The sequence below is a fragment of the Sardina pilchardus genome, chromosome 13, assembly GCF_963854185.1.
Source record: "Sardina pilchardus chromosome 13, fSarPil1.1, whole genome shotgun sequence".
Classification (NCBI taxonomy): Eukaryota; Metazoa; Chordata; class Actinopteri; order Clupeiformes; family Clupeidae; genus Sardina; species Sardina pilchardus.
This window is the reverse complement of record NC_085006.1, coordinates 13,541,410-13,553,403: the sequence shown is the minus strand read 5'-3', so window position 1 is coordinate 13,553,403 and position 11,994 is coordinate 13,541,410. Positions and strand designations below refer to the sequence as shown.

The window sequence follows — 11,994 nt, the reverse complement described above, 5'->3', positions numbered from 1 at the left end:
TACTTTGGTAGGACCACTAAGCTTACCATGCAGTGGTTGCTGTCAGGAAGTGTTTGAGGTTGTGGTTTTTCAGACCAAAGATCTATGAATTTAGAGTGAGAAATCAAACATGCAAACCACAGACTGACTGAGGGCCAGACGGGAGAAGGTGTCACCTTTGGCCTAACACCCTCCCAGCCTGAACGACCTGTCCAAGCAGCTGGTGAAACATCTGCTTCTGACTTCACGCTAACGTACCAATCAGAGCATGAAACACAGGCATTTCACAAACCCAGACGATATTTACTCATGCCGTTGGAGCTACAAAAAAGATGTTTATTCAGTGCGAATGTTGGTTGAAGTACACAACAGAGGAACAGAGAAGGGGCAGTTCTTCCCAAACTAATCTACATTCATGATAACCTTCATGGCTACGGTCCTAAAGTACTAATGTGCTACTGTCTCGCGGGGCAGAATATCTACACAGTTCCATGAATACTAAAAAGTAAGCAGGAGGGCAGGCAGAACTGCGCCCCCTATTGGCACATGAGGGTATTGTTTGTGGGGCAGACATGGGGATGGGGATGGGGGTTGGGTTGGGGTGGGGGTGGCAGTGTGGGTGTAAAAGTTGTAGGCACAGTCATTCTTCTCTGGGGGGGATGGGGGGGGGGGGGGGTGGCACTGTGTGAGAGGTAGGTAGGTGGCATATGTCTAAAATAATTGGCAGTGTGTTCATCTCTGCATGGCACTGGTGGGTATGTGGGCACTCTCTCTTGCATCTATACTTTGCGCCGCTGTTGCATGCTACAGCCGGCTTGTTTCATTTTAAAGGAGAAAAATTATATTAGTAAAAGTTCAGGTATATTTACAAAAGTCAGACATTATTAAACAGTGGACTCAATGCAAAAGTCTTTTGAGTTCTTTTTCAGGTTCTTTAAAGCACTGCGTTGCATTGGCCCCACTTTCCTCTTTAGAAATGGATAATTTATTGTTTACAAAAAAGGTTGTACCGAATAAAATAATTACGTAAAGAGATCCATACAAAACAATGTCTCATGAAAGCACACTGCATCGCGGGCGCAGAGCTGAAGCCCCCATAGGTTGGGGATGGCGGAGGGGGCGTGGCCCGGATGGGGGGGGGGGGTGGAGATGATGGACGCTCTCAAACGGTGGTCATGACCTTCAGCGAGCCGGAGCGGAATCGCATGATCTTCTTCTTGAGCGCGTGCGACGCCTTGATCTTGACCACGGAGGACAGGGCCGGGGGAGGGGACGAGGCCAGCCGCGGGGGCACCTCCTGCGGCCACACCAGCCCGCCGCCGCTCTCGTCCGAGTCGCTGGTGAACGAGCTGGAGCCCGGCGAGTAGGCCTCGCTCAGGCTGGAGTCGGAGCCGCCGCCACCCCCCGCTGCCTGGACCGGGACAGGAGCCACCGCTGCCGCCATGGCCACTGCAGCCTCCTCCCCTCGCTCGGGGCCTCCGTACTGGGGACACGAGGGTGGGGGAGGGGGCCAGGCCTGTCTCGGGTGTGCGTGGGGGTGGGGGTGGGAGTACAGATGGGGGTGGTGGTGGTGGTGGTGGGGGCGTCCTCCGTAAACACCCCCTCCTCCTCCTCCTCCTCCTCCTCCTCCTCCTCCTCCTCCTCCTCCTCCTCCTCCACCCGCCGCCTCCTCCTCCTCCTGGCTGAGGTCAGCGGTGGAGCACCAGCGGCGCTGCTGGTGGTGGGGGGGCTCGTCCTGGCCCTGCACCTGCCGCCTGGCCCGGGCCACGTCCCTCTGGACGGTGTAGTAGCGCCCCCACCCCCCGCCTCCCGCCTGCAGGCTGTTCTCGGACCGCGAGCGGCTGGTCGTCACCGCCGCCGCAGTCGTCGTCGTCGTTGCTGCTGTCGCTGTCGTCTTCTTCTTCCCCGTCCCTCTGGGCGAGCTCCGGGCCTCGGCGCCACCTGAGCCCCGGCAGGGGGAGGACCGAGCCGGCGGCGGCGGCGGGGGCAGCTGCCCCCCGGCGTACGACGCCCGGCTGGGCTTGTGCTTGCCGTGGAATGGGGAGCAGTGGTGGGGGTGATGGTGGGGGTGAGGGTGGGGGTGAGGGTGGGCGTGCGGGTGGGGGTGTTCCGCAGGGACGTAGTTGACGGTCAGCAGCTGCTCGGCCACCAGGGGGTAGGGCTCGCCGTAGTCCGGGTTGCTCTGGAGGGACTCTGGGTCGGTGCTGCTGTAGCTGCTGGACTCCATGGCCCCCGCGTACTGCTGGGGAGGGGACGCCACCAGCGGGGCGGCCGCTGCCAGGGAGGCAGGTCTGGAGGTGGGGTAGAGCAGGGACAGGTAGTACTGCTCCAGAGCCTGGGCCAGCTCGGCGTCAGACTGGGCCTCCTCGCTGGCCGCCCACTCCTGGGGCTCGGCGGCAGGGTCCGGAGGCGCTTCGGAGGCGTGGGCGGCGGGGACGGTGATGGGGTGCGGCGGGCGGACCGGGAAGGCGGCGCTGGCGGAGGCGGCCAGGCCGCGGCCCGTGGCGGCCGGCGGGTACTGTGCCTGGCGCGGCCGCACGGCCCTGCGCTGCAGCAGGGACAGGATGTAGGCCTCCACGCGCAGCGCCTGCTGGATGTCCTCCTCCGTGGCGTCCATCTCGGGCTCCGGCGCCTCCGGCCACGGCTCATCGTCGTCGTCGTCGTCCTCCTCCTCGACCTCTTCCTCCTCTCCTGTGCCCTCTGCGATGTCCTCCAGGGGGGAGAAGGGAGCCGAGTGGGAGCGGGGCAGCATGGCCCGAGGACTGGGCTCCCTGTTCTCCTCTCCATTCAGCAGAGAGCAATCTGCACACACGCCGCCCACAGCCAACAACACACAACACTTAGCTCATACTCACAGAGGGGTAACACACTGATGTGTTGTGCTGTATGTACTGTATGCGATTGCATGTTCAGGTGATTTTCTGTGTTCGGTGTATTAATATATAGTATGTGTGTCTGCATTTGCACTGTGTGTGTGTGTTGTTTGTATACACAAGCATCTGTGTATGATTTGTGTGTGTTTTCATTCTTTCATGAATGTGTGTGTGTGTCCGTGTATGGATGTGAGTTTGTATGTGAGTAATATATATGTAATATAATGCTGTGTGTGTGTGTGTGTGAGTATGTGTGTTTGTGGTGAGTGTGTGTGTGTGTGCACGTGCTTGTGTGCGTGCAAGCGTGTTTGTGGTGTGTGTGTGTGTGTGTGTCCTCCTTACCCACTGATTTGGGCCGGTGGTGACTGGAGGCCCAGGCTGCTGGCGGGCCACCAGGAGGGGAGAGACTCTCACTCTGCTCATAAAAGCCTGAGGGAGACAAATAAACACCCCAGCTAGCTATCATTCCACACCAGGATACACGCAGAGAAACACAAAACAGATTTCACTTCACGGATTCCATTTCATAGCGGGACAAGGCAAGATCATGCAGTAAAAGCCAAGTGAATGGGCCATATACTGTATACCATTATACCATAAACTAGGATGTACACCAGCAATCATCCAACATCATAATGTGGCCACTTTTTAAATGAATCATTCATGAATCTACATGTGCTCTTATGGAGTTATTAATGGATATGATATAGAGTGATACATGACCCCTGAACATCATAAAACTTACATGTATAATATTTCCAAATGAACCCATAAAAGAATCATATCAATTCCTACTGGTTACGAATGGATATAAATGAATTCCCAGTGGTGCTGTACCACTGAGGTATTGATGCGGTGGCAATGATTAAACCGAGTCACTGAATAGGAATAAATTGGGATTTCTAATGAAGCTGCTGGTGAGCTGTGTGCTCATTACTCTGTGTAATTGACGTTTGGGGTCCTCACCTGAGCTGGGTCGACTGTCCTCGTCCTCGTCCTCGTCCTCATCCTCAGACGCCTCGTCGCAGACGGTGGGGGGCAGGAGGGGGGGTGGCGGCGGTAAAGACAATAGTGGCGACTGCTCCAAGCCCAGCTCCCTCAGCTGCTGCTCCAGCGCCAGCATTAACCCCCAGGGGGCACCCTGGAGGCTGTTCTGTAACACACACACACACACACACACACACACACACAGACACACACAAACTTTAATTGGATGCTCCAGCTGTACTGTACATGTAACATTAGTTACACAGAGACACTGCATTTGTTTTGAGAATTAAAAAAAAAACATTAAGATATGTTATATACATAGCAGTACTGTATTTGTGTAGTTTGTTAGTCTAGGCTGCCTATTAAAATTGCAATAAGGACTGAAGTGTGTAGACAGCTTATTTGGAAGATTCTTAGTTTTTGTTTGTCTGGCACCTTCTTATGTGAGTGCGGTGTAAATTGAAGTTGGTTGGTGGACACCAAAAATAAAGCAAGGCCTGTTGTATTCCATTGAATGATATGTTTCCTATTAGCTGCTGACACTTTGATTTTTTAAACTACGGTGTGGATGGATCAGACTCCTTCCATTCACATGAGTAAACTGCATTAAATATTTAACAGCCAATGCATCTGCGTCCCCCTGTTAAACCAGCACAGAAACCCCTGTAGCAGTGCCCAGGATAGGCCCATAGGTGCTGTTGCTTTGTATGTACAACTGTTCAATGAAGTGGAATGGAGTGAGATGCGTGTGTGTGTGTGTGTATTTGCGCGTGTGTCTGTCTGTGAGTTTTCACGCGCACCACTAAGCACACACAGTTACGTAAGTGGTGAGCAAACGCACCCAGCTGGAACATCAATAATTCAGTGAAGTCTCAGCATTTATGGAAGGTGATGCTGGGATGTTCTTTTCATGGATGCGAAACACACACACACACACACACACACACACACACACACACACACGTGCACATCCATCCATGTAGCCACACTCTCTGGTTGATGGTCGTGACACAATAAAAGCTAGTTCAATTTAGCAAAACATAACCCTGACTGATGTGCACTCACACACACACACACACACACACACACACTCCAACACATGCCCTCAGATTCTGTTATCAAGCATTCACATCCAGTGAGGTCAACTGAAAGGCGTGAAGAGAAATGGGGAAAAAAAGCTTTCATCTCTGACAACAAAACAAACACATGCACTACTCTTTGTGGAGCCACATTTGGGATCAGGTGTGGGAGAAAATCCTGCGTGTTTTCAGCAGATAAACACTGGTTTTAAATGTGCTTCAGCTGCTTGCCAGCTCATTGCGGTATCCAAACATTTTAATTAGGATGGCACACTAACACATTAAATTTGATTTATTCAAACGATTGGTTGCAGAATCTCTGTAGGGACAGGTGGTGTATGTGAGAATCAGTGTGACAAATATTATGATTGTTATGATGCTTGAAACTAGGGGATGAGGCTCAGTCAGAACACAAACCTCCTAATACAGAGCTATCCTTAACTGCCTTTCATCTTGGGCAGTCTGCCCTGAAAATGTTCTCAGGTCATGAAGATATGTAATTTAAATTCAAAAAGAGCCATCTGTAAATATGCATCTGTCCATTACACGTTTACCAAGTGATATATCACCACAATGGCCGAGCAAACACCTTGACACATGCATACTTAAAGAAATGTCTAATGTCAATGCATGCTAACCCCCTTACAGATATCTATTTATTTTTTCTGTCTGATATGAACAGCTGTCCCATTAAAGCAGAAACAGCATATTTTTCAAGCTTCTTTAGTTTATTTATGGCTAGTAAGGCGTTAACTTCAGGCCCAGCTGAAGATGCTTGCTGCTTGCCTGGCCACTGTGAAATGACATCGACCGTAGGGATCCTTCACCAAACTTTACTTTCATATGCAACCATGGCAACACTGACTCAGCTGCACATGAAAAAGAGGGCGAGGATGGATTTATCTGGAAAGGAGGGACCGCGGTGAACAAAGAGTCGGAAGATGCTGGGGACGGACGAACGAGGACCGCTATCAGAAATCAATCCTACTGGGACATGCATTTCATGTGGTCAATGTATCAAGGGGCCTGCTCAGCCCTGACAGATCTATAGACGCATGCAACCACAAGCCCCCAGCATCCAATACCACTCATCAAAACATACAGCACACACACACACACACACAGGCAAGCATGCGTGCTGATGCCTGCAAACAAGCAAGCACCCTAACACGAACATACGTACACACACACACACACACACACACACACACACACACACACACACACACAAATAAACACACAGACACACAGACACACACACACACACACACACACACAAAGACTGTTGAAAAACACTAAATTAAATATTGATAATCCATATCAATTAAGGCACACTTCAGAATTTGCACACTTCAGAAGCATGTTCCATTCCAAACCCTCATTAAGAATAGGCTGCCTATTTCAAATCACATTAAGCATGCAAGAGAAACAACACACTTTTCCATGCTAGCTTTTCCAAGTCTCCCTCAGATGCACACACAGGCACACGCAACACATCGAAATAGCCTTACACACTGACTATGCGTGTAACGTCAGGACAAACCAATTCCTATTGTCATTTGTTGTCCTTCCCCTAATTGAATGGGCTCTCATCACAGGGAGGGAGAGCCTCTCAAGGGGAACTGCCATACTGATACTCTCTCATTATGTAGTGTTGTGATTTGCCCCGTAAAAGAGTCTAATGGGAAATTGGTAAGGAGATCCCTACCCCCACTAAGCATCCCCATACACAGACCTGAACGCACACACACACACACACACACACCCCTCTCTCTCTCCATCCATCTCTCCCTCCTTCACACATACACACACGCCCCTCTCAGCATCCATCTCTCTCTCCTAGACACACACACACCCCTCTCTCCATTATTATTCTCTCTTTCTCTCTCTCTCTCTCACACACACACACACACACACACACGCACACACAAATACACACACACACACACACACACACACACACACACACACACACACACACACACACAGCAGGGTGCAACTGCGAGGCAAGGAATTGTGAGCTCTCTCCCTCATCTCACACCAACCATCCACAGAGTTAGCTGGCTTGAGTCAACCAAGCCTGGCATAGATTGCACACTAAACACCAACTTTGCATAAACCACCATTTCAGCATGAAATCAAGATTAGCATACTTTCCCATGCGTCAATTAACCATAGCAGTGTTTTCTAGACTTAAGTTAGACCGAAGTGCCTTATTTTTAAGTCACTTCATGCCAATTGCAATCCAAAGATGGATGTGGCAATTAATACCATTTGACTGGTATTGTCGGATATAATGCGCATTGTGTCCATTTGGCTTTGGCTGGAGGCGCAGACGCGGCGAAAGCCTCCCGAGGCTACTGAAGCGGCACCCCTAGCCTATTACCAGCGCTGACAGCTCATTTGGGTGACGCGGAGGCTTCTTCTTGTTGGGTTTCAAAGCGTGGTTCTCTGCTCGCTGTCCAAGGAGGCTGGGGATCTTATTAGTATTCCGCTCCATACGCGCCTTTTGTTTGATCCGCGGAGGGTAGAAACGAGGGGGAGAGCAGGGGGACTGCTTATTTTATTTCTTTCACCCCTCATTCAGAGTATTCAGACGGCCCTCCCTCACGACCCCAGGCCGTGTGTGGATAAGGATCTGACAAACAGTGGGCACTGCAGAGAGAACACGACCCGGCTTTGAGGTGAACCAGCTAGTCAAGGCATCTTGTCAGCTTTCACCTCCTCTGTGTGATGTGAAAGATTTACACTTTCGGGCCACACACAGTCAAACAATGTAACAAAAAGACATTGACCTCCTACATTATGCACTAACGCATTAAAAGTCAGCTATGGGTATTTAGCATTAAATCACTTTTAAGTACTCTCTCTCTCTAGAACTAATTTACAAAGAAAAGTTGTTTGCATAGCATCTTGAACAGTTGATTGTTGTATGGAAAGGGTAGAGGCAGTTAGCTGTATATGGATAACGGTATTTAAATACATTTTTATAAAAGTAATATTACATTTAAATGCAGTTTTAAGTTAGAGATTCCATGACTGAGGAACAATGGATCATTAAGTCGTGGGACTGCGACGAGTGGTGCTCCACCCCCACCTCAAAGGGACATGAATTACTCGGCGTCAGAGGGAAACATTAAGATTAATTTGAGGAGAGAATGTCAATCTGGTTATATCCTCTGTGTCACGCATGAGAGGTCAGCGGCGTAACTTGATTAACAACCCTCCTCCAAACATATCCACCAAGACAGAGTCTGGCCCACCCGACGGTGTGTGCTAGTCTGAAGGTCTGCATGTATGAGTGTGTGTGTGTCTGTGTAAATCTGTGAGCTGCCAGCTGCACAGAGGTGTCACGCGCTTTGCCATTGTGCCTTCTCATATTTCCAGATGCCAAACAACGAGTACTAGACCCGACCCCGAACCACCCAACATTCAATGCTTTTTACAGCGAGTTAATCCTCTTACAGTAGTGTTTAATACTCATTAACGGCTGCTCTGGGCACAACCACAGATGTTCCGCAAGCTGCCGCTGTCTCAGAACTCTTACCAGTTGTCGTCTCAAAGTCAAGTCCTCTTGTTCCCGAAGGACGTCCGATAGGGTGGAACGAGCAGGCTGAAGATCTCCCCATGCTGGCTGTCCTGGAACTATATCTCCGAGGGACAGAGCGTTCAAGACCAGGCTTTCTTGTCGCTGTTTCAGAAGCTCCAGTTCGCATAACCACGCAAGACTAGCTTCCAGGCGCTCCTTATTTTGCCTGGGCTCCGTCGTCATCGGTGAGGAGAATCCACAATACATGGAGAGCCCCCTTTTGCCTCCGGCTTTGGCAAAGCTCGAAGTCGTTTAGCCTATACTACACAACCTCTTCAAATTTCTTACAGTTTGTGTCCAGCGATGCACATTTCCCAGCTATGTTCCCAAGTTTTGACTGCTTCGCTGCGTCGGCCCATGCGTGATGGTGACCATCATAGCTTATTTCACTTCATGAGAGCTTCAGTCTTCCTCGCCCCTTTTTTCCCCCCTCGCCCAGCAATACATTAAATTTGTCAGGTATTCATATATTCCGCCTTCCGCGTGGTTCATTGGTCCCGGAGTGTCTCTGTAATAATTAAATAGCTAAAATGACCCGCCCCTTGAAAGGCTCCTATACATTTCATTGGGCGTATTCCACTGGGCTGGGGCCAGAGCAGCGGAGCCCAGTTCCCGTTAACTTGCCAGGTTCCGCCTCTACTGCCACAGGAGCAGGAAGATCGAAGTATCGTCGTCGTGACATCATGTTGAAAAGGGGGTGTGAATGAAGGATGGCCATGAATGAACAAGACAGGCTGTATCGATCCGTTTACGTGAGAGACTGTGTGTTGAAGCAATGGGCAAATACTCTGGGAAATAAAACAGATTAGAGACATTTGGGTCATAAGGGCTTCTGTTGGTGTATTGCCAAAACAGGCCTGGAAGATAGTACAAACTGCGTTAAAAAGTCGTTATGTAGGACTTAGGGACACCAGGACCACGGAATGCCTTGCTGGTACACTCATAACAAGTAACAGCGCCCACCCCGGCAATAACGGCATTTAATTCTGCAGCCAATACCGCTGTCTGAAGGAAGAAGTCATGGGTTCATTAGAAAACAGAAATGAGATTATTTTGACAAACAAGATTTAAGGCACAACCTCTCTACTGCAGTAAGAGGACTGTCATGAACAACATATGAAACTATTTGATTACACTGGATGACTAATGCATATACCGTAGATGACTTTGCATGTCTAGTGTCTCGCCAAAGAAAGGATCTAGTATTCGTGTTTGTTAAGCCTTTGTTAACCCTGTCGACCCATAGGCCTACAGTACGTGCAATTTCTCTATAGACAGCAGCTGAAAAATATATTTAGAATGTTTTTTTTACATGAGTTAGGCTATTGAGTTCCGAGTCAAAGTTAACCCCTGATCCCTTCGCATCAGTAGTTGCAAATTAATAGTTCAATCGTGCAGCCACCCTAAATCATCGATAATAATTCAGTTATAACACACAGGGCAGTGTATTTTTGAGTTCACAATAACCATGTTAATGCTCTAACTGAAGGAAATAAAAGGATCTCATCCAGAGTTGTAAATCTATTTTAAGTGGGTATGTGCTTAAGACAGCTTAATGCAGGCACACTTTTCATATCAAATGTGAACTTGAATGCTCAACTTTAAGATGGTGTAATAAATATTGCAGATGTACAATGATGAAGAGACCACACTTATTTGGATAAACCACTGTAAATCTCATTCATTTTTAATATTTGTGGTTATGCACTTCCAGTTCCTCAGTTTAGTTCCACAATTCATAAATAAACAAAAATACCAATGACAAGATAGGATAAATTTATGTTCAAAATAAAGCTTGTCATCTCTCTAAAGCTGGCTATATTTAGACACCACAGAAGAAAGGAGTCTGTATTTCACAACACAACCCCTTTATTAAACCAAGAGCTAGTCTTGAACAATGTGTACAAAGGCTGTTAGGCCTTCTTTTTCCGGATAGGAAGGTTAGAGCACCACGTGGTTGGCAGTGGTAAAGGTACAAACAAACAAGACTGAACCATAAAAATAAATATGCCTTACTCCGAAAAACATCCATGAATAAATTAGCGTGCTTTTAAGACTGAAAGATTTGCATTACAACAGAAAATAACTGATTATACGAACTGTCAAGGGGTGGGGGTTGGGGGTGGAGACAATTAATTGTAGCATTTCAGATTTCTAAGTCTCTAGTTGTAGGTGGCTATTGTGTGGTTCCATAGCATCCCAGCAGGCTTTGCAGCATTGTTTGACTCTATGTACCCAGGACTCTCTGTCTTTTTTTTTTGCATCAGTGTCTCAATACTCCATTTTCCATGCTGCTGTGTGGTTTTGTTATGATGTTATATCCAGAAATGAATAAAAACACGAAATTCTGAAAAATTTAAATAGATAATTGTATTGTATGAAACGTAAATGCACCAAGCACTAAACTACACAGCTAATCAGCGGGTCGCAAACAAAACAACTGGAATACAGAGCAGCTGGAGCCCCAAGGTCAGGTGTGAGAGAGACACAGTTCATATAAGTGAAGTGGGAGCCATTTTAACAGCACATGTCAGTAAAATGGAAAGGGTTGCGACGTGGTGTAATATAAATCACCACCAAAGCCCCAATCATCACCCTGATGGGGGAAATTTGAATGTTATAGACATCTAAATTAATATTTATTACACCGTTTGGCTTAGCTTTTTTAATGATGTAGGCCTACTGTCTGTTTCTGTTTCTAAATGAGACATCAAAGTGGTTATCTAGAGGTGTCATATCATGCGTTCCCTACATTTTCAAATTAAGCATTAAATGTTAGCAACATAACCTCAGGCCGTATTTCATCCCCAAATTCCCACACCATCAATGCATCATTGTGAGTTTTTATTTTTTTTGAGTAAATGAACTCAGGTCACGCAAGTAAAATACAGAACACAGCGGTGAGTTTCTTGAATACTTCTTTATTCAGACCTCCCTACATCACATGAATCAGAAGCCACTTTAGCTTAGTTTTCTATTAGGCAAAGTCATGGGCAGAGCCGAGAGCCACGCACAGCGCGGCCCTGGCTCTCCGCATCATCAGTGCACACTGCACATGAACAGTGTGGATATAATGTATTACATATCATATTATATATACATATACATATACGTGTATATATATGTATATATATTACGTATAAATCTATTCGATTCTTCTCTAGAGATCAAAACAGCTCTGGAAAAACAAAACAAAATGAAAGAAAACAACAAAATAAAAAAGAGAGATATTATCAGGCTCCTTCTCTGACATGACTAAAGTGGAATGAGTAATGCCTCAACTTGCTTGAAAAGCATTATCAGAGTGTGATCAAAAATATTATGTGGGGGAGAGAATGGGGATGTTTCAGCAAGTGCAGCGAGAATTCTAATCTGGAATGAAGAGGGGGTGTGTTACCATAGAAACATCAAAAGGCCCATGATTTTTGACATTTTTCAGAGTGGTTGAGGGCTGGTCCTTTTGGTTAAAGAACAAACTTGAGAT

General features: G+C 47.6%; 2 protein-coding genes across 3 annotated transcripts in view; both read right to left on the bottom strand.

Annotated features, from left to right (window-relative positions):
• Positions 1–1,141: 1,141 nt before the first annotated feature.
• LOC134100106 (dapper homolog 3) lies at positions 1,142–8,909 on the bottom strand. The gene is made up of 5 exons (XM_062553153.1): positions 8,469–8,909; positions 3,819–4,005; positions 3,195–3,281; positions 1,643–2,781; positions 1,142–1,462 (listed from the first exon to the last, which is right to left on the bottom strand). The coding sequence occupies exons 1-5, from the start codon at positions 8,715–8,717 to the stop codon at positions 1,142–1,144; spliced, it is 1,983 nt and encodes a 660-aa protein (XP_062409137.1). The 5' UTR covers positions 8,718–8,909.
• Positions 8,910–11,411: 2,502 nt separating this feature from the next.
• gramd1bb (GRAM domain containing 1Bb) overlaps positions 11,412–11,994 on the bottom strand; it is a 92,710-nt gene continuing 92,127 nt past the window's right edge. For both annotated transcript variants that reach the window (XM_062552351.1, XM_062552352.1), the window contains exon 20: positions 11,412–11,994. This exon is cut by the window's right edge and continues 4,257 nt beyond it. The gene's annotated coding sequence lies outside the window, so the exon portion shown is untranslated.